General features: G+C 38.0%; 1 protein-coding gene across 6 annotated transcripts in view; it reads right to left on the minus strand.

Moving 5' to 3' along the window:
- Positions 1–22883, minus strand: part of ARMC4 (armadillo repeat containing 4) — a 187099-nt gene that overhangs the window by 46633 nt on the left and 117583 nt on the right. For 5 of the 6 annotated variants that reach the window (XM_032395839.1, XM_032395840.1, XM_032395838.1 and 2 more), the window contains 2 exons: positions 11688–11876; positions 10178–10399 (listed from right to left, as the gene is read on the minus strand). In XM_032395839.1, coding sequence (XP_032251730.1) covers positions 10178–10399; positions 11688–11876 — 411 coding nt within the window. The remainder of the gene's footprint in view (positions 1–10177; positions 10400–11687; positions 11877–22883) is intronic. The other variant, XM_032395841.1, reaches the window with a different exon arrangement.

Consider the following 22883-nt stretch of genomic DNA (forward strand, 5'->3'; position numbering starts at 1 on the left):
TTGGTTCAACATCCACAAATCAATCCATGTGAGGGTACATACCTCAATATCATAAAAGCCATCTATGAAAAACCTACAGCAAATATCATTCTCAATGGGGAAAAACTGAGAGCTTTCCCCCTAAGGTCAGGAACATGGCAGGGATGTCCACTATCACCACTGCTATTCAACATAGTACTAGAAGTCCTAGCCACAGCAATCAGACAACAAAAAGAAATAAAAGGCATCCGAATTGGCAAAGAAGTCAAACTCTTACTCTTTGCAGATGATATGATACTTTATGTGGAAAACCCAAAAGACTCCACCCCAAAAGTGCTAGAACTCATACAGGAATTCAGTAAAGTGGCAGGATATAAAATCTATGTACAGAAATCAGTGGCATTCCTATACACCCACAACAAGACAGAAGAAAGAGAAATTAAGGAGTCGATCCCATTTACAATGGCACCCCAAACCATAAGATACCTAGGAATAAATCTAACCAAAGAGGCAAAGGATCTGTACTCAGAAAACTATCAAATACTCATGAAAGAAATTGAGGAAGACACAAAGAAATGGAAAAACGTTCCATGCTCATGGATTGGAAGAACAAGTATTGTGAAGATGTCAATGCTACCTAGAGCAATCTACGCACTCAATGCAATCCCTATCAAAATACCATCCACTTTTTTCAAAGAAATGGAGCAAGTAATCCTAAAATTTGTATGGAACCAGAAAAGACCCCAAATAGCCAGAGGAATGTTGAAAAAGAAAAGCAAAGCCGGCAGCATCACAATTCTGGACTTCCAGCTCTATTACAAAGCTATCATCATCAAGACAGTATGGTACTGGCACAAAAACAGACACATAGATCAATGGAACAGAATAGAGGGCCCAGAAATGGACCCTCAACTCTATGGTCAACTCATCTTCGACAAAGCAGGGAAGAATGTCCAATGGAAAAAAGACAGTCTCTTCAACAAATGGTGTTGGGAAAATTGGACAGCCACATGCACAAGAATGAAACTGGACCATTTCCTTACACCACACACAAAAATAGACTCCAAATGGTTGAAAGACCTAAATGTGAGACAGGAGTCCATCAAAATCCTAAAGGAGAACACAGGCAGCAATCGCTTCGACCTCAGTCACAGCAACTTCTTCCTAGAAACATCACCAAAGGCAAGGGAAGCAAGGGCAAAAATGAACTATTGGGACTTCACCGAGATAAAAAGCTTTTGCACAGCAAAAGAAACAGTCAACAAAACCAAGGGACAACCGAGAGAATGGGAGAAGATATTTGCAAATGACATATCAGATAAAGGGCTAGTATCCAAAATCTATAAAGACCTTACCAAACTCAACACCCAAAGAACAAATGATCCAATCAAGAAATGGGCAGAAGACATGAACAGACATTTTTCCAAAGAAGACATCCAAATGACCAACAGACACATGAAAAAGTGCTCAACATCGCTGAGCATCAGGGAAATCCAAATCAAAACCTCAATGAGATACCACCTCACACCAGTCAGAATGACTAAAATTAACAGGTCAGGAAATGACAGATGTTGGTGGGGATGCGGAGAAAGGGGAACCCTCCTACAGTATTGGTGGGAAAGCTGGTGCAGCCACTCTGGAAAATAGTATGGAGGTACCTCAGAAAGTTGAAAATAGAGCTACCATACGACTCAGCAATTGCACTACTGGGTATTTACCCCAAAAATACAAATGTAGGCATCCGAAGGGGTATGTGCACCCCGATGTTTATAGCAGCAATGTCCACAATAGCCAAACTATAGAAAGAGCCAAGATGTCCATAGACAGATGAATGGATAAAGAAGGTGTGGTATATATATACAATGGAATATTATGCAGCTATCAAAAGGAATGACATCTTGCCATTTGCAACGACATGGATGGAACTGGAGGGTATTATGCTGAGTGAAATAAATCAATCAGAGAAAGACATGTATCATATGACCTCACTGATATGAGGAATTCTTAATCTCAGGAAACAAACTGGAGTGGTGGGGGGTGGAAGGGATGGGGTGGCTGGGTGACAGACATTGGGGAGGGTATGTGCTATGGTGAGCGCTGTGAATAATGTAAGACTGTTGAATCATAGACCTGTACCTCTGAAACAAATAATACATTATATGTTTAAAAAAAAAAAAAAGAAGAAGATAGCAGGAAGGGAAAAATGAAGGTGGGAAAATCGGAGGGGGAGACGAACCATGAGAGACTATGGACTCTGAGAAGCAAACTGAGGGTTCTAGAGGGGAGAGGGTGGGGGGATGGGTGATGGGTATTAAGGAGGGCACATACTGAATGGAACACTGGGTGTTATACACAAACAATGAATCATGGAACACTCATCAAAAACTAATGATGTAATATATGGTGATTAACATAACATAATAAAAAAATGCATGAAGATAAACTGATGAGATAGAACTATGAGAACAAGTTGGCAAATCCACAATAACTGGGGTATTTCTGTAGTAGAACGGTTAATACATTTGTCCCACAAAATAATTGATAGAACAAGTAGTTATAAAACCAACAAAGATGTAGAATATTTGAACAATATTAACCAACTTGACCTTATTAAGCTTTATAGAACACGTTATTTAACCACATCAGAATACTCTTTTTTTTTTTCAAGTGCATGTAGAACATCAGTGAATTAAACCATATTCTGGGTCACAGAACAAATGTCACATAGTCAAGTAATATAATGTATGTTTTCTGACTACAGTGGAATTAAATTATAGATCAACAACAGAAAAGCCAATGAAAAATCCTCAAATATTTAAAAACTAAATATAACACTTTTAAATAATCCATGGTCAAAGAAGAAATCAAAAGGGAAACTATAAAATATTTTTAACCAAATGAAAATAAAAACATAGCTTACCAACATTTTTGAGATGCAGCTAAAACAGTATTAGAAGGAAATGTATACAACTAAGAATCATTTTTAGAAAAGATTAAGGTATCAAATCAATTATCTTAGTTTCCACTTTAAGAAAGTAGACAAAAAGCAAATGAAACCACAAAGTAATCAGAAGAAAGGAAATAAGAAGGATCACAGTAGGAAATCAATGAAATAAAAAATAGAAAAAGAGAGAAAACCAAGGAAACAAAAGCTAGTTCTTCAAGAAGATCAATAACATTGATAGACTTCTAGCCAGACTGGTCAGGAGAAAAGAGAAGACAAAACTTACCAATATCAAGAGTGAAAAAAATGTCATAACTACAGATTATAAGTATATATTAAGAGGATAAGGGAATGTTATGAACAACTTTATGCCAATACATTTGACAATATAACTTAGATGAAATGAACTAATTCCTTGAAAGACACAAACTACCAAAGCTCACTCAAGAAGAAATAAACATGAACAGCCCTATCTTGAGCAAAGAAAGTGGATTTGAAGTTTAAAACCTTCTGAAAACAAAAACTTTAGGTTCAGATGGCTTCACTTGTCAATTTTACCAAACATTTAAGGGAGAAATAATACCGGCACTATAAAATTCTCCTGGAAAATTGAAGAGGAAGGAACACTTTCCAACTCATTTACTGAAGCATTACTGTGATAACAAAACAGAGACATTACAAGAAAAAAATACTACAACCAACATCCCTCATGAACACAGATGCAAAATTCTAAAACATTTTAGTAAATTAAGTTCAACAATGTATAAAAAGGATAACACATTGTAACCCAGTAGATACAATAAAAAGCATTTGACAAAATCCAGTATCTATTCCTGATAAAAAAAATTCTCATCAAAGTAATAATAGAAGGGAACTTACCATGCCTGATAAAAGTTACCTAACAGGGGCGCCTCAGTGGCTCAGTTGCTTAAATGTCCAACTCTTGATTTCAGCTCAGGTCTTGATCTCAGGGGGTTGTAAGTTCAAAATCCATGTTGGGCTCCATGCTGGGCATGACAAAAAGCCACCTAACAAAAACCTGTAGCCAACAGTAAACTGAATGGTGAAAAGACTGAATGTATTCCCTCCAAGATAGGGAATAAGACTGGGATATCTGATCTTATCACTTTTTTCTCAATATTGCATAAGAATTTCTGGCCCATGCAACCAGGCAAGAAGAGTAAATAAAAGGCATCAAGGTTAGAAAAAAAGAGAGTCCTTATCTGTAGATGACATGATTATTTATGTGAGATGCTGGCAAGTGACAATCTGTTTTTGTATGGCTCAAAGAACGAAGAATGGATTTTACATTTTTGTACAGTTGTAAATAATAACAACAATAATAAAAGAAGAATCTGCAACAGAGACTTTATGTGGTCCATAAAGCCTAAAATATTTACTATCTGGCCCTTTAGAGACAATGTTTGCTGACCCCTGGTCTATGTAGAAAATCTGATGGAATCTCTAAAAGCCTACTAGATCAAATAAATGAATTTAGCAAGGTTGCAGGATATAAGATTAATACACAAAATCAATTAAGTTTCTATATAACAACAGTCAGAAATTGAAAATTTTAAAATTACATTTAGAGTAGCATCAAAAGTATTTACATGGGGTAAATCTGACAAAAGATGTAAAAAACTATATGATGAAAATCACATACTGCTGAAAAACAATCACATAAAAATGAAGAGGTATTCCTTCTTTATGAGTCAGATGACAATAATATTAAGATGTCAGTTTTCCCCCAAATGACATATAGATTCAATGCCCATCCCAATCAAAATCTCAGAAAGCATTTCCTGTAGAAATTAACAAACTGATTTAAAAATTCATATGGAAATGTAAAAAACTAGAAAAGCCAAAATAACTTTATTTAAAAAAATTTTTTTTAATATTTTATTTATTTACTCATGAGGAACAGAGAGAGGCAGAAGCAGAGGGAGAAGCAGGCTCCCTGTGGAGCAAGGGAGCCCGATGTGGGATTCGATCCCAGGACCCTGGGATCATGACCTAAGCCGAAGGCAGATGCTTAACCGACTGAGCCACCCAGGCGCCCCCAAAATAACTTTAAAAAAAAGAAAAAAGTAGGAACACTGACACCACCTAGCTTTACGGCTTATTATAAAGCTGCAGTAATTAAGACTGGTGGTATTGGTGTAAATACAGACAAAGAACAATGGAACAAAACATATATTCAACTATTTTTTTTTCAAGATTACAAAAGAAATTCAGCAGGGAAAGGGTATTATTTCAACAAAGGATGCTCATATGCCCCTCCAAATGAACTGTACTTCATTCCTAGGATCATAAACAAAAATTTACTCAAAATGGTTCACAGACTTAAATGTAAAACCAAAAGTTATAGAACTTCTAGAAGAAAACATGGAAGATCCTTGTGACCATGTGTTAGGCAAATATTTCTTAGACATAACACCAAAAGCACAGTTCATTAAATAAAAAAAACAACCATAAAATAAATTGGACTTCATCTACTTTGGGGGGGAGGTCATTATCCTGATCTGATCGTGGCTTCGTGGGTATGCATATATATGGCACAATTTATCACACTGACACTCTAGATATGTGCATGTGTATGTCAATTATTAATGAAATAAGGAAAACATTTGATGTATGTATAATATTAGAGTTAAAAATCTAACTCACTGGAATCCTGAAGTAATCATACCTTTCTCACTTTAAAGGATAAATGCAAATAACAAGAAAAAATCAATCAGAAGCAAGTCTGTATATGACTCTATATTTGGTATTGTAATATAGTTACTGATAGCTAATAGTGCTAAGTAATCTAATGGCATATCACCAAGGGACTATCCGCAGCACCCCAGGGAATCTCTGGAATGTGAGGAAAGTACACAAGACCACAAAGATACAGAAAGAGTTTTAATTAACAGAAAACATTATAGTTCAATCAAACATTAAGCATGTGGACTGCAGATAGACATGGAGGGTTCTTGGGTGATGTCAGTCTCGAAAGTCCATTTACTTGACTCAGAAGTGTTAGTGATATTTTTCTTTTTGGTGCCAGGCTTCAAGGACTAGGGGGCATGTGAGCTTCCGGGTTCATCTTCCCCACTCTCTGGAATGCCATGTCATGTGCTCAGTCTGGGAGGCTGCCAAGACAGCCCTTGCTGTTCCACCTAACGTGAACTGTTCCTCCCTCTCTCTGTTGGACCCACTTCTGGTTGTATTTTCTGCAGTCTCTTCAATTTCCTGCCTTCCAGAAAGTTATAGGCCCTAATGTAGCTTTCACCTGCCTGGTATAGACGTTTGCAAAACAAATCCAATGTCACCATGGGGAAGGGAGCTTAATGCCTTTTATAGGTGCTCATCGTCTTTCTATCTGATCAGTTTTTCTGTCTTAGGAAAGGGCTTTTCTTGCTCAGTTTTTCCTGCAACTTCTTTCCCTCCTTGTATTACTTTCCTATGTTATGGTTTTGTTATAACTAGCAATAACTTTGGTAGATCTAGAGTTCTCATGCTTTCAACAGAGTTGCAAACAGATCTGCATCCATGTTCACAAGTCCCTGGACTGATACTTTTGAGAAGGAGATCTGTGTAAAATCATAAAGAGGATAAAGATTGCATTATTCCTCTCACGTCGCATTTACCAGGGCAGGGGACTTATTAGTTCATACAGAAGAGAGTCTTACCTGGAAAGGCTCTAACACCAGGATTATGTTTCAACATAATTGAGTAAGGAAATCCTTGTTGACCGCTTAGCAGTATTTAAACACAAACCCTTTGGAAACTCCCTCTTCCTCTGGCTTCTAGAATTCCTGGGTAACCTGGTAACTTCCTAAGGTTACTTTGACAGCTCTTCTTCCTAGCCTACATGCTCTGCGAATGCAAATGTAGACATTTCCCAGGCTTCTCTAAACTCTGCCAAAAACAACTGGTGCACCCTCATTCGTGACTTATTACCTCTCACTGATATTTCCCGATCTTCCCCTCTCCTGCCTCTAGACTTGCACTGTCCAATAAGAAAGCCACTAGCCACTGGTGAGAACTCGAAATGTGGCCAGTCCAAATAGAGATGTACCATCAGTATAAAACACAAATACAGGGTGGGAGGATGGGTTAGCCTGGTGATGGGTATTGAGGAGGGCACGTTCTGCATGGAGCACTGGGTGTTATGCACAAACAATGAATCATGGAACACTATATCTAAAACTAATGATGTAATGTATGGGGATTAACATAACAATAAAAAAATAAAAAAAAACACAAATACAATATATATATAGACAATAGTATACACTATATATACATATACAGATAATAGTATATATATATAAAATGGTATTGACTATATATAAAATAGTACTGATTATATATATGTGTTTATATATATAATAGTATTGATTAAATGTTGGAGTAAAAATATTTTGCATACATAGGGTTAAATAAAATATTTTACTAAAATTAATTTCACCTGCTTCTTTTTATCTTTTCTGAAATTGTAGCTCCTAGAAAACTTAGTATTACATATGTGACTTACATTACATTTGCACTGGACAGCACTGCTCTAGACCTGAAATTCAAACTGACCATTTAAATCGAACACAATAGAAAGTGAAACCAATCTATTCCAGACCCTCAAGCCTGCTCACTGTTATTATGGAATAAACATCGGCGGGCGTGAGACAGATAGGTTGTGTAACATCAGCTGCTGCTGTTAAGGAAATTGTATGCTGAAGGAACTAACTCTAGAATAAATTACTTATGAACCGGGTGACAGGAAGGCTCTGGTAATTGTCAACATTCCTCATGGGCAGCGGCAGTGGACGTGTACGTAGGACTGGGAAATAACACTGTAAGCTTTCGACTAGGAAGGCACAGTATTAGGAATGAAAACAACCAGGGATTTGCCAAAAATAGTGGATGAAGGTTGTATGCATTTGGAGTCCGAAACATTAGCAGTTACGCATTGTGACGTACTCGCAGCAGGTACTGTAACCACCCAAATGTGCCAAATATTCTCTTGCATGATCTTGGCCGATAGAATCTTCCTTTTCACCTAGCCCCAAACCTGGAGTCATTTGTGATTCAAGCCTTTCCTTACTCCCCATGGCCATGCTCTACACCGAACCCTGTTTATTCTACCGACACCCACTCACCACATCCACATTTTCTTCCTCCTTAAGACCAGAGGGGGTGCGTGGGTGGCTCAGTGGGTTAAGCATCCGACTCTTGATTTTGGCTCCAGTCATGATCTCAGGGTCGTGAGATCGAGCCCCGTGTGGGGCTCTGTGCTGAGCGTGGAGCCTGCTTACGATCCTCTCTCTCCCTCTGCCTCTGCCCTCCCTCCATTCACTCCCACTTGCACTCGCTCACTCTCTCTCAAAAAAAAAAAAGAAAGAAAGAAAGAAAGAAAAAGAAGAAAAGAAAAAACCAGAGAAGGGAGACACAGTTCCATATGCTGCCCCTACGGTCCCAAGAGGGAGCGCTCAGAATTAGGCCTGCCTCTATCCCACGACAGAGAAACTTACAAAAAAACACTATCCTGTTCTTTACAGTTATTCTCCAGTAGAAATAGCAGGTAGTTAGGAATGCAAATAGGGGAGATGGAGAGGCCCTCAAGAGACCTTAAGAGGATGGGGGAAAGGGTCTAGGGCTGAACAAACCCTATTTTCTTTCTTTACTTTTCCCTTTCCTATTCCCTCCCCCAATCATTTTTATATTGCCTTTTTTCTTTTTTTTATTTATTTTATTATGTTATGTTAATCACCATACATTACATCATTAGTTTTTGATGTAGTGTTCCATGATTCATTGTTTGCGTATAACATTCAGTGCTCTGTTCAATACGTGCCCTCCTTAATACCCATCACCAGGCTAACCCGTCCCCCACCCCCCTCCCCTCTAGAACCCTCAGTTTGCTTCTCAGAGTCCATAGTTTCTCATGGTTCATCTCCCCCTCCAATTTCCCCCCTTCATTTTTCCCTTCCTACTATCTTCTTTTTTTTTTTTTTCCTAACATATAGTGTATTACTTGTTTCAGAGGTACAGATTTGTGTGTACAGCGCTCACCATAGCACATACCCTCCCCAGTGTCCATCACCCAGCCACCCTCCCACCCCCCTCCACTCCAGCAAACCTCAGTTTATTTCCTGAGATTAAGGGTCTCTTATGGTTTGTCTCTCTCACTGGTTTTGTCTTGTTTCATTTTTCCCTCCCTTCCCCTATGATCCTCTGTCTTGTTTCTCTAATTCCTCGTATCAGTGAGACCATATGATACTTGTCTTTCTCTGATTGACTTATTTCACTTAGCATAATACCCTCTAGTTCCATCCACGTCATTGCAAATGGCAAGATTTCGTTGTTGTTGTTTTTTTTTTATATTGCCTTCTTTTCTAATACATATAAGCTGTGTGGGTGAGTGAACAGAGTTTCATCACTTTACATAGCAGAAGACACCTCCTAAGTGATTTTGGATTATCCATTGACTTGCCTTAGAAGGAATGATTCAGAAGGGCATGCACAGCTGGCATTTATGTCAATTAAACCATAAACCTTATTAAATTTTAAAACTTTGAGTAGCCTAGAAATTCTCTTCTTAAACTAACTGGCAATTGTCTAAACATACGTTATATGTCAGACACTTTACCAGGCTACTTAGTTTTTACAGTTTCATTTTTTTAAAGGCTCTACTAGATGGCATGTTAGGTTGGGCAAGTCCTGTTCAAGAACAGAATGTATAGATATATTAAAGTCTATGTGCTTCTAGAAGCTTTCCTCCCCGTGTATTGATTAAAGGCAAAGAAAACTTAATGGACAGATTTTTTTTTGAAAAAATGTGTCTTTGTATTGGTCCTTTGCTATTACAGTTAAGACCATCAAGTTGTAGTCTAGTTGTTTCAGTCAGCTCCTTTGTTGTAGTTTGTGCCTATATTTTGTTATTTAATTGCTAAGTAAATTATATATTAAGTAGAATTATGAATGCCCCTGATTATTCATGCCCTGTACATTTTTTAAAAATCAAATTCAAATTATGAAGCGATTATTAAACTAAGTATGTTTTACACTCTTTGGTTTAGGAAAAATCGATGTCCAACTTTTCTGCGGCATAAACACTGCCAACACATGGCTCAGCAGCCATGACCCAACAAACAGGCAGTTTTGTGTGTCCAAAAAAACCCCATCAGTGAAACCTTATTGTTACATAAGTTTCTTTCCAGCCGCCATATACCTAATTTGGACTAAACCCCAAAGTCAGTCAATCAACAGTACCTTTACTGCACCATTCTCATGCATGGTGATGCAGTTATCCGCATCTTCTGAGAGCTGGTACAAGGCTTGAGCTGTTGCTCGATGTACATTGGTGTCATTTGATTTCAGGTAACGCACTAACGGAGCTACTGCTTTGTACTCTCCAAAGGCCACTCTGTTTCTCCCCCACATACAGCAGCGTGAAATAGCTTCTGCTAGATGGCGCCTCAGTTTATCATTATTCTGCACAAGGGAAATGAATTGTGGTACATGCATTGCAATGAACCTGTAAGGTCATGTTTCTGTGCTAGATGTTTATTACCCAATAAGATGCCAATGAGTCAAGGGAGAAGGGCGAGGAGGCTATTCAGAGGGTGTCTTGAAAGAAATTAGTATTTTGGTGGTCCCCAATGGGCCAAGGTCAATCCTGAGTTTTCTTTTTATGACTTTAAAAAAATTTTTAAATTCTTTTTATTGACTACTGAATGTAGTCAATACACTCAAAGGTGATCAAGTGTCTGGCATTTGTTCTTTGCTCAAGGCTTGATTTCCTTTGGAGCACGTGCTTTAGGGAAAAAAAATAGTTCAAGAATATTGGACATTCTTAAGGGAGCATTTCACTTGACTGGGATGGGTGGTTAACTCTACACCTTTACCCTAGGAACACTTCTACATCAGTAATACACTTTGGTTCCCAACAGGGAATGACCTGTGACCAATGACCTGTTTGAGTCCGCCATTTTCTTTTCTATAGCCTTTATCCAGACTATATCCTTCTTTTTGTATGTAATTAACTCCTCTGCGTATATTATACCTAAATAGGATACAGTTTTCTGTTTATTAATTGTATTGTTCTCTTTATTGAGGCAACAACTTGGTGTCCTTAACTGAATCTGGGAGTTATTCTTAGGAACTCAGTGTTAGACTGGCCCTAAAAAGTCTTCTAAACCAAGCATTCTTCCAGTGATTGAATTTCTGCTCTATGATTTTCCTGCCAAGAGGTAGCCCCAGCTATGCTCAAATGTCTCTGGTCATGGTGAAGTCATTATCTCTCAAGGCTGCTTCTTCTATCTGGCACAGCTCTGAATCAATAATACAGTGGTTGCCAAAGTCTCCCAGCTCAAGAATGCCTTCAATCCAAGCTTGCTAAGCCTTGGCGGGGGGAGGGCGTTTAACTTCTAAAGTTGCCATGAACAATTATCTTAAGGATAATGATAACGATGGTGGTGATGGAAGAGGATAGTTAACACTTCTATAGTAACATTTATATTTGCCACCACTTTACTTGCCAGTAACAAAAAACAGCCTCTTATTTTCTAAGGATCTTGCATATTAAATTGTACAGTTAGAATACATTTTCACATTGATTAGTGTCAGAGAAATTAAATGAGGTGACCAAAATCTCATACTTTACAGGTGATGGATATTAAGCTTGAATCCAGGTCTCTGGACTCTAAGCTTAGTGTTTTTACTACCACACCATGATATCTTATGATAATACACATTTAAAATAAAAGGATGTGTTACTTACTGTATTTGCTAGTTTGGACAATAAAGGGACAACTCCATGATCTGTAATAACAGCTAAATTTTCTTGATCTTTTGCTATATTGGTAATAGCAGCACATACACTTGCCAAAACTTCTTTATTATCTGATTTCAGTAAATTGACAACAAGTTCCAAACCACCAACAAAGGAACGAACCATTTCTCCAGCATCCTAGAGAAAATTAAAAACAAAAGATGTTATCAAAAATAATTTTATGATCAGCATTTTTTTAAAAAAGTAAAAAGTAATGATAAGGTTGTGAGGTACACCTTTGGCATAAAATACAAATTGAGTTTATTTCTTTATTTTATGTGATTTCTATGTATGTATGTATATGTATATACACACACACACAGTTGAGTTTCAACAAATATTTACTGAACAACTATTATGTGAGAGTTACTATGCTAACTACTGGGGATATAGAAATTAGTAAAATACAGTTGTATTATTTGCTGTAGTTATATTTTATAACATCATCACAAAAACTGAATTAGTAAACACTAAACCACTCTTTCTAGGGGAAATGCAGCATTAGGTTCCTGCGAGCCTCTGGTCACAATTTTGTCAACTGATCAATACATAACCTTGTTTTATGTGTGTTTCTCCTTAAAGATATCTTGTCTCATATACTGTTAATTAACGTTGAACTCACAGACACCACACTGTAAGTCATGCCTGAAGGAGGCTTATCTAACACACGAATTTTCTCTGTAAGGCACATCACAGCCTTCTGGTGTTTAGGAACACTAGAGAGCACTTGGGTACTACATGTGGGGGCCATGTCAAATAGTGAAATCACCAACAAAACCCACAAAGATACGAAAACTTTGTCATTAAGTAGACTACAAAATGGATGTTTGTTAACAGTAGGAGAGCTAAAACAAACAGAGTGTCATCTCATTCAACCCCAGCTGAGAACATGCATTTTGGGTGACTCAAATTTTTCACCTCTCTGTGCATGTCCAAGAATGACCACAGAGGTGCTGTATTGATTTGGGGATTACAAACATTTTAGCAAGTAGGCAAGAATTCCCAAACCGAATTTGTGAAGAATGTGGATTGATTGTATATGCTCTTTTGCCATTATGTTGCTTGCAATCCAGTGGGGAGTAGGGGCATTGAGAGATAAGTATAATGGGGACTCCTGGGTGGCTCAGTCAGTTAAGTGAAAGACTTTTGGTTTTGGCTCAGGTCATGATCTCAGGGTCATGAGCTAGAGCCCTGCGTTGCACTCAGTGCTCAGCGGGTAGTCTTCTTGAAGTTTCTCTCCCTCTGCCCCTCCTCACATTCTCTTTCTCTCTCTAAAATAAATAAATCCTTAAAAATAAAGAAATAAGTATAATGAACAGCACCAAGAGGAAAGATTCAAGGACTACCCCCCAAGAGGATGTTTGTAAACGAAATCTAAAAGATGAGGAGTTACCAGTTTGAAGGGGGTTCAAGGTGGAGGAATCATCATGAAACAGACCTGAGAGGGAGAGGAGGTGCCTTGTTTTTTTTCCTTAGTGCAGAACAGCATAAGCATGAAAGGGAGAATGGAAGAAAATGAGACTTATCGAGATCTTGAAGGGTCTTTACTGCATGCCTTGGTAGAGAGTATGGAGTTCATTTTAATGGCATAAAAAAAGTCACTGAAAAGGTTTGAATGTGGGGGGCGCCTGGGTGGCTCAGTCGTTAAGCATCTGCCTTCTGCTCAGGTCATGATCCCAGGGTCCTGGGATCAAGCCCCGCGTCAGGCTCCCTGCTCGGCAGGAAGCCTGCTTCTCCCTCTCCCACTCCCCCTGCTTGCGTTCCCTCTCTCGCTGCGTCTCTCTCTGTCAAATAAATAAATAAAATCTTAAAAAAAAAAAAGGTTTGAGTGTGTGTGTAGTTGGGGGGAGTGGGGAAGGGGATTTTAATCAATTTTGTATCACAATAGATCTCTCAGAATTGCAGAGTTGAGGTTGGGGCAAAGCCTGGTGCTGGGAACTCAGAGGCTGTTTCACGAAGTTCAGATAAGAGGTGGTGGCAGTTTGGAAGGAGGTTATGGTCTAGACTTGGAGGAGAGGGTGTGGATTTGTGTGTGCTGACTGGAGAAGGTAAGGAGCAGTGACTCAATGATGATTCCCCTGTTTCTGGCTTGACCTAATGGTGCTAATGTTGGAAAGGCAGGGTGTTGTTTTGTTTTCTTGGGGTGAGAAAGGATGGTACTTGATATCAGAGGCCTGATTTGAATGAAGTGCCTGCAAGATGTTTACGTGGAGACATCCAGAAGTCAGTTGGATATATGCGTTTGGAGCTCAGGAAAGGAAGCCAGGCTGGAGTCAAGAGATTTGGAAGTCGTCAGCAGAAAGACTGTAACTGAAGTAATGTGTGCGAGAGGTGGGGAGTGAGGGAAAGTGGGCTATCTGTGCTAGGGCCGCAAGTGTGGGCAGGAAAGGAGTTTGTCAGAGGAACCTGAAAACAGATGGTTGCTCAGAAATCCTCACCTCCCCTGATGGATGGCGATGGCTGTGTGATGTTCAACTATTTGGCTCCATGGCTTTCTCAAGTAACAGAAATTAATACCTTTTGAGTGCCAATTATATCTTAGGCACTTTGCATAAATTATCTCAGTTAAACCTCACAATAACCACACAAAATAGATATTATTTCCATTTTAGATTTTAAAAACTGAGGTTTCAAAGATGTTGAACCTCCTAAACTAGACTATGTCCCTCAAGGAGCCATGTTATAGTAACCTTAGTGAACTTTATAATCATAAATCCAAATATCTCATCCCCATATCCTCCAAATTCTTCCACTGCTGTCCCCTGCCCTTAGGATAAAATCCAAACTCCACATTGCGTGTGTGCCCCTGGCTTCCCAGTCTCACCTTCTCTGCCTTGATCCCCCTTCTCTAACTGCACACACAAGCCCTAAACCAATGCCTCCCCCCACACCCCCCTGGAGTTAATAATCAGAATCTGGACACTCATTCTCTGAGAATATGGTTAAGTCTGGGGTAGGGCCTATAATTTTTTTTTTTAATTTTAAAAATCTCTCCTGTGATTCTAAACTTCAGCCAGTATTGGGAACATTGCTTATGTATCAGTCCTTCAAGTTCATGTCCTCAATCATGCCACTTGCAGGTCTCCATGTCTTTGCATATGTTTTTTTGTCTATTTTTCCCACTAGCTTGGGACTTTCCATGTGGTCTCAGCTACTGACTAAGGTACCATTCTCTTCAGGGAAATTTCTTGAACTTCGAGTCTGGGTCAAGCTGTTCCTACTATACTTAACCTGGTTCTTCTGTATCATAACACTTCCTACTCTCTGCAGTAGTGGCTTATTTATTGGCCCTTGACCTAGAACATACGTTCCAGGAGGGAAGGGACTCTTTTCTGTCTTGTTTATTGTTGTACACCCAGTTTCTCTGAAAGTTTCTATGCCAGTTTCTAGAAACCCCACTGAATTAATTTGCAAACTCACAGCTACAAAAGGAAGCTTTCACCAAGGACATAACAAACCAAACCAAAGTTCTAGTGAATGGTGAAGGACAGACCCCAGTCAGGTTCTTCCCAAATGTTAAGTAGAAAGTATCTTTTCCATAACACGTTGCCTCTCCTGATTGCTATGGGAAGTGTGTGAGCATTATTACTGGCCTTGTTCTCAGTACCACATTTAAATACAATCTCTGCTAGGACATACTTTCACTTCTGATGTATTAATAAAAATTATTTTGAAAATATTTGCCATTTTCCCTAAAATTCTACAATAAAGCCTTTTACATCAAACAAAAGGAATGATTATACTTTCAGTGGTATTCTACACTGCCACCTTATTACACTTCTGTGCACTAGGATGCAACCAAGTCAAAAGATTATAAGAGTTAATTTATTAACCTTCAGTCAAATATCCCACATAATTTAATCCAAATTGCTCTTTTGAAGCACTTAGTAGTAGTGGTAGTTGTTGTAGTACTCTTTCCGTGTTGTAGATGAGGAAAACATTAGAGAAATAAATTAATATGTGACAAGTGAAATAATAAATGGCAGAGTGGGATCTGAATCCATGTCTGCCTGACCCCAAAGCCACCACACAATACTGCAATTATGTGAATCCCAACCACACACTTGGTCCAGATGAAATAAATTCATAATCCTAGCCACATCCTTGGTCCAGATGCACATGTAAACTCAAAAGCAAAAACAATGGCTTTTAGAATTTCAGGGAACTTCAAAAGTGTAGCCCCAAAACTCCACTTTTCAAAATGATATTATTTGTGTCAGTAAACCAATACACTTGTCAGCTATGAAATTACAAAACAAGGTTTTTTTTCCTCAAGAAAGACTGGAGGAATTCCAGGAAGATGATGGTGGCATATTCTTTGTATCTCCCTAAGAAACAGAGAAACTAGGGGCAGCAAAACAAAAGACATAGAAATGCTAGGTGACAAGATACCTCTATGGACCCCCGAGTACAAGCAGATTGGGACAAACTACCAAAGCTACACGGTCTAAGAAACCAGAAATCTGCAGAGAGAAGGCAGAAGGACTTGTGAAGGCCATAGAACCAGGGAGCCTAGACTGCCATTAGGTCTCCCTGGAAAGCTCTGGAAAGCTGAGGAGCAGCACAATGGACTTACCAGGCTCTGATTAAAGGATAAGGCTGAAATGCCCCCAGGTCTGACAGTGCTGGAGCATGCTGTGGTCTGAGTTCTATGCATTTGCAATACTACCAACTGAAGGCTCCTTCTGGGTTAAAGCCTCATACCAAGCAGAAACTCCTGGGAGTTGCCTCCAAACAGAGCAAGGCAAGGACAATGGGTTGAAGGAATGATGGAGTCCAGGCAAAAAGAGGGGAGGGGAGCAAAGGAGTCTGAGTCTACTCTCTATCCTTGGGAAGATAACAGAAGTGGGATCTTGAGAAGCATGAAATTCGAAATGCAACTCTGGACCACATCTCCCTCCTAAAACACCATGAGAACTTATTTCACTTAAAAATGAGCAAAACAAAAAGACTATGGTGATTTTCCACCGTAGTCTTTTTGTTATTATAAGAAAAAGAATTAGCTGAAAGAAAATCACAGAAGCAATGAAAGGAAAATATCAATTAGAATTAACAAAGCTCATAAATTAGGTGAAGAGTTATTATAAGAAAGAGAATTAGCTGAAAGAAAATCACAGAAGCAATGAAAGGAAAATATCAATTAGAATTAATAAAGCTCATAAATTAGCAGAATAACTAAAAAAAAAAAAACAACCCCAGTTTTTAAAGGCAGGTGAAACCCATCCACAAAGAATTAGAAATGAAAGAAAAATTCATTTTGAAAATGAAGAGTAAATTAGAAGAAATGCAAAAACGAGTAAACATAATAGGTAATATCTTTAAATACATAGAAGATGTGAAGAGTCTGAAATGATGGGGGAAAGCTAACAAAAAATTCATAAACTAGGCAGAGAAAGTAACATACATATAGTGAGTCCCTAAGAAGGAAACAAAGCAATATAATAGAGCAAATTTTTAAAACTATGATTCAAGAAACCTCTTTCCTGAAATAAAAATAAACCTGACAGCATATTCGAAAGTTGCCCTATATACCTGGGGAAATTTGCCCAGAATGTGCTAACGTAGAGAAATATTCTAGTACAACTGCTGGACATTAATAAAAAAGAAAAAAAATTATTTGCTCATCTAGGGAAAAAGACCAGATCACTTCTCAGGGAAAGATATTATCTTTAGCCTTTTCAGTAGCAATGTTTTTATGCAGAGGGAAAGGGAGTAACTTATGTAAACAACCTCAAGAGAAAATGTGAATCAATGTTCTAATATCCAGCCAAAATGACCTTCAAGTATAAAACTGTTATAAACATGGAAGACTCTAGGGGAAGTGTTAACACAGGCCCTTCTGAGGAATCGACTTGAGATTGACTGTCAGATCTCCAAAGAGACTAGAGAGACATTGACTAAAGGATGGCAGACTTCTTAAAATGCTCTACTGGCTTCATTTCCTTCTGGATGAGGTTTAAATCATTAGCATGATTCAAGTATTTTCCCAATCTGGCTCGACCTCACCCTCTGGTCATATTTCCCAGTGTACCCTTTCATATAAACTATATTGCAGCTTCTAGGATTACTGGTGTTCCCTTAAGTGCCATGTTGTTGTACATCTTTGGCTACGTCATTTTCTTTACCCGGATGCCCTTCTAAAGTCCTAGAAACTCCTACTGGGAGCCCTGAAAACTGACTCCTTTTAATAGTGGCTTAAATAATATTTCCTCCATAAAATCCACCCCCACTGCCCTTCTCAGTATGGTTCACTCCTTCCCCTCCACATTCCTGTAGATGCTTTTCTCCAAAATCCATTCCCTCATTCTCCTTTATTTGCCAAGGCTTGATTTTGTTCGGGTATCTAACTCTCTCAGATAGAAGTACCTGGAGAAAGTGCCTCTATACCCCAGAGGTAGATCTTGACTGGCCTAAGCCTATCACCTAAGTCTCATTCCCTCTGCCATTATTTGTTTAGGGGTGGGCTAGATATGGCCCAATTATGGCCAGAGAGTTCTGAGATGATGTCTCCTAGGAATCTTCTGGAAGTTATAAGGACTAATTACAGGTCACACTGAGAATGGCAGAAAGAGGAAAACAGCCTGGGTCTTTGATTATTGTTGAGCTGCTGAATCAACCGGGCCTAAAATCCGCTTTGGCCATTTAAAACCAAAGGCATCTTGTAGCCACACTTTTCATTCTATGATGATTGTTTTCTACTGGGTCCTTTCCCCATTAAGTTGTGAGCTCTTCAAGAACAGAGCTGCCTGGTCTTGTTCTTTGACTCTCATTTGGGATATGGGGTCTGGTGTCTGTCACACGGCAGACTTCCAATAAATGTTTGCTTAATTGTGAAAAAATAAAAATAATGAGGGGACCATGACTTTAAGATACTTGGCCACAGTCACAAATACTAAAAAGCCAAAAGCATTAATTATGTATTAATAATGTAACTATGTAAAAGGAATATAAATGGGTAAGGCCAATTCAACCCCATAGTCTAGTGACTTCCTGGTTGTCTCACTGCTTTATCAGTAGACAGTGAGTCACAGCACTGGGGCCATACTGGGAGAAATAACAAAAGTGATCACATCTGCTTCTGCTCCAAGAACTTCCTAAGGTGCATGGTATGAGATAGAGGAAGCCAAAGTCGCAATGAGATCATGGGCATGGCTCACCGAGGTCTTGTAATGTTTACAATCTGTGGGACAGTGAAATGTTAGACTCAAGTCCACAGGTCCTGCCAAAGTTTGTTTATTTGTTTGGAAGGTGAGACTTCTCTCTCTCTCTCTTTTTACTTTTTAGGTTTAAAGATTCTAAACATATGACATCTTGCTTCACATAGTTTCTATGGAAAGGGAGACAGTATATTTGAGGATGGAAAAAGTAATTATTCTGCCAAAACTGTCTTTCACTAATGCTAAACGACTGGGCAAATTCAACATATTTTCCACCTTCTCACATATCTTAAAAAACTAGTTTTTGCCAATTCGCCACTGGTGCGATACTGGTTGTGCACAATTCAAATTTTCATCTTTAATGCAAAAACCCCCAATTAGAATAATAATAGTAATAACAATGACAACAATCTAGCTTTTTGCAGTTTACAAAGGACTTCCACATAGGTATCTCCTCGGATCCTCACAGCTCTGCCTTCGGGAGGCATGAAATCCCCATTTTACACATGGGAAGGGTCAAGGTTCATGAATAGTTAGTGACAAAACTAAAAATTGACTTTATGTTTCCTGATTTCCCATTTTCGCTATACACTGTGTGCTTAGACTTTTGGAAGTGCCAACAATTATGTTTACCAGATTAGACCTAATTTATAAATAGTCAGAAGACTCCTCATAATTTAGAGGGCTAATAATTCCAAAGAGATGAAGCTATTTTGCCAATGACAGTTCATGAGACAAACAAAAACAGTAATTGAAAGAAAGAATATGAAACACCTTTATACTGTTATTAAAGTAAAGCTGGAATGGGTGAATAAGTAGGAAAAGGTGTCACGTTCAAATTAACCAAAATTAAGTCAAACACACAAAATAGGACAAAAAATGTAAAGTAACAAAATACTTTTGGTTAAAATTCAACTAATAGGAAAGTATTACGGCTTTATTTACAGATTAATGAATAAAACAGAAAATTGGATGTTTTGGTATAGAGCAATTAAACTAATGGGTATGAAATTCCTTCTCTTGCCTCCAGCAAAAAGAACTGGCAGTTTTCTGATGAGGTGAGATATACATAATGCAACTTTAAAGCACATACAAGGCAAGCGTAACATGACTTAAGAACAAAAATTTTTAACCAGAAGGGCTATAAAAAACAGTTTTGTGCCATACAGAAACCATACAATGCATAAAACAGTATTTGAAAAAGATTTAAAAATAGCACATTGCATATAAAAAATTCCAAAAATGCTACATTCATGTTAGAACGGCATGTCAGAGAAACCAAGACTGAACAGGCAAATCTTGTCCTAAAAGTATATTCATTCTATCAAATCCTTTTAAAATTCTAAATACAACATATATACACAAGGAGAATAGACTGTTTGTGTGGCTCTATCACAGTAAGATCCTTGTTCTGTTTCTAGGAGTTAACAAGTCCCACAGCTTAAAACAAATTACTGACTTAGAACTACCTTACACTTTCAAATGTAGTTCTTCAAAAATCAAAGTTAGGTATCATTTATTACCTTTTTCATTCTGAACTGAAGGAAAAGTAAATTAATTTCAGGTAAAATAAATGATTCAGTCCTCATAGTGTAGATTTACATAGCTGCAAATGCACTGTACTTTGAGGGTAGCTTTATCAAATTAAATCACAAAAAAATAAAGAGAATACATCTAATGGTTCTGATTTTCTCTACTTGTCTAACCTAATTTAAGATAATTTTCTTAAACATCACAGAGAACTGTGATTTTTCCATTTTATTATGTTGATTCTGTTTTAGATATAATATTCTATTAATGAGGAGGTCTAAATTGTGAGAAACTAGTGTGTATCCAGAGGTTTACAGAGTTAATGAAATGACATTCTTAACCAATGATGTCTTTGAAAAAGGCGTATAGTAAAAGAGCTGAACAAATGTATATCATAAAATAGCTATTATATAAATCTGTGTGCATATATATGCATATATGTATATATATTTAATTTTTAATATTAAATATATTTAGAACTTTTTCCCACTTGTACTCAATAACACAAAGATTAAAATGAGTGAAACAATTTCAGGTTAAGATCCAGTCAGATGCCTCCAAACAGCAAGTTGTGTGGACCAGGCTAAGCACAACACCTGAGACCATAATCTTGACAGAAAAAAAAGTTTATATGAAATACTATACTCTAAAAAACCCAAGAGTCTCCCATTTACAGAGAGACTGTTTTCTAAGTTTACTTGTTGGGTCTATTACATCACATTTTTCTGTAAATATGTGGTTAATATCTCAGTGTGACAGGTAAGAGTCTATTTAACTCATAATGAACCTGAACTATAACATATGAACTGCAACCAATCCTTATTTTCATGCATGTTCTAATATTTGAAGCCAGATATCTTGTCTCCCTCATCTTCTGTGATGTGTACCTTTAACTAATTTTCACATGCAATGATTGTCCTAGGTCTCCTCTCTCTTTTATCAAAGTTTCTCTTAAAACACACCCAGAGTTTAACACAATTCCAGATGTGGTCTGACTGGAGCAGAGCGCATTGGAATGCTTACCTTTCATGAAGTAGACACAGTACTTCTGCTAGTGTGGCCAAGCACACGTGCTACTGCAGCAGTTACATTACCCTTATTTGTTCACATTAAGCTTTGAAGTCTGCCCAAATCCCTATATCTTTTCTAAGTGAATTACTATACAGCCAGTACTCCCACATCCTGCATTTATGGGATTTCCAGCTTCCTTTTATTGCATAAATTGGACTGAACAATTTTCATATAAAAAAGATAAGCTTTTAGATGTAAATTTCACTTTGTAAAAGTGCATTTCATGTAAAAACAGAAACCAAGTGAACATCTGGATATTTTGAGGTAAGTAATTTTTCTAAGCATTCTTACGTTAAAAAAAATTCCTTAGGAAGGTAGAAAATATAGTTTTTGAGCCAGTAGTTCTCAAACTGTATTGCACATTAGAATTCCAAGGGGAATTTTTAACCTTCTCTAAGCCCAGGTTGGACCTCAAAGCAATTAAATCAAAATGTATGGTGGTGGGAGCCAGCATCCATACATATCTCTAGGTGACCCCAATATACACCGAAGTTTGAGAACCACAGGTTTAAGAATTTAAGCCATATAGTGAAAATACCTGGGGGCCCATCCCAGTTTCATCATTATTAGCTATAAGGCTTTGAGCAAGCTACATAACTTTGCTAAGTTTCCGTTTCATCATCTGTGAAATGGAGCTAATAGTAGTATTTATCTCTTGAGGGCTGTTAAAAGGATACATGTAAGACATATAACAAGGTGCCTGGCATATGATAATAGCTGTTCCTAGTGTTATATTTTCTAATATTTTGAGAATGTATATCTTACCAATAGTTTGCACAACAAAATATCAACTTAAGGAATAACCACTTGAAATTTATTTGATTCCACACGTCATTCACTCTTATGAATATATTCAATATACATAACTCAGCAATATTTTTACTACATGTTCAGTCCTGTTTAAAACCCAAACAAGAGGGGCGCCTGGGTGGCTCAGTCGTTAAGCGTCTGCCTTCGGCTCAGGTCATGATCCCAGGGTCCTGGGATCGAGCCCCGCATCGGGCTCCCTGCTCGGCGAGGAGCCTGCTTCTCCCTCTTCCACTCCCCCTGCTTGTGTTCCCTCTCTCACTGTGTCTCTCTCTGTCAAATAAATAAATAAATCTTTAAAAAAAAAAAAACCCAGGGTGCCTGGGTGGCTCAGTTGGTTAAGTGACTGCCTTCGGCTCAGGTCATGATCCTGGAGTACCGGGATTGAGTCCCGCATCGGGCTCCCTGCTCAGCAGGGAGTCTGCTTCTCCCTCTGACCCTCCCCCCTCTCATGTGCTCTCTCTCTCTCTCTCAAATAAATAAATAAAATCTTTAAAAAAAAAAAATAAAAAAAAAAACCCAAACAAGAATGAGTTGGGTTTTACAATACATCCTTGATTATTATTAGATAATAAATCTA

The sequence above is a fragment of the Phoca vitulina genome, unplaced genomic scaffold, assembly GCF_004348235.1.
Source record: "Phoca vitulina isolate PV1807 unplaced genomic scaffold, GSC_HSeal_1.0 scaffold88, whole genome shotgun sequence".
Lineage (NCBI taxonomy): Eukaryota > Metazoa > Chordata > Mammalia > Carnivora > Phocidae > Phoca > Phoca vitulina.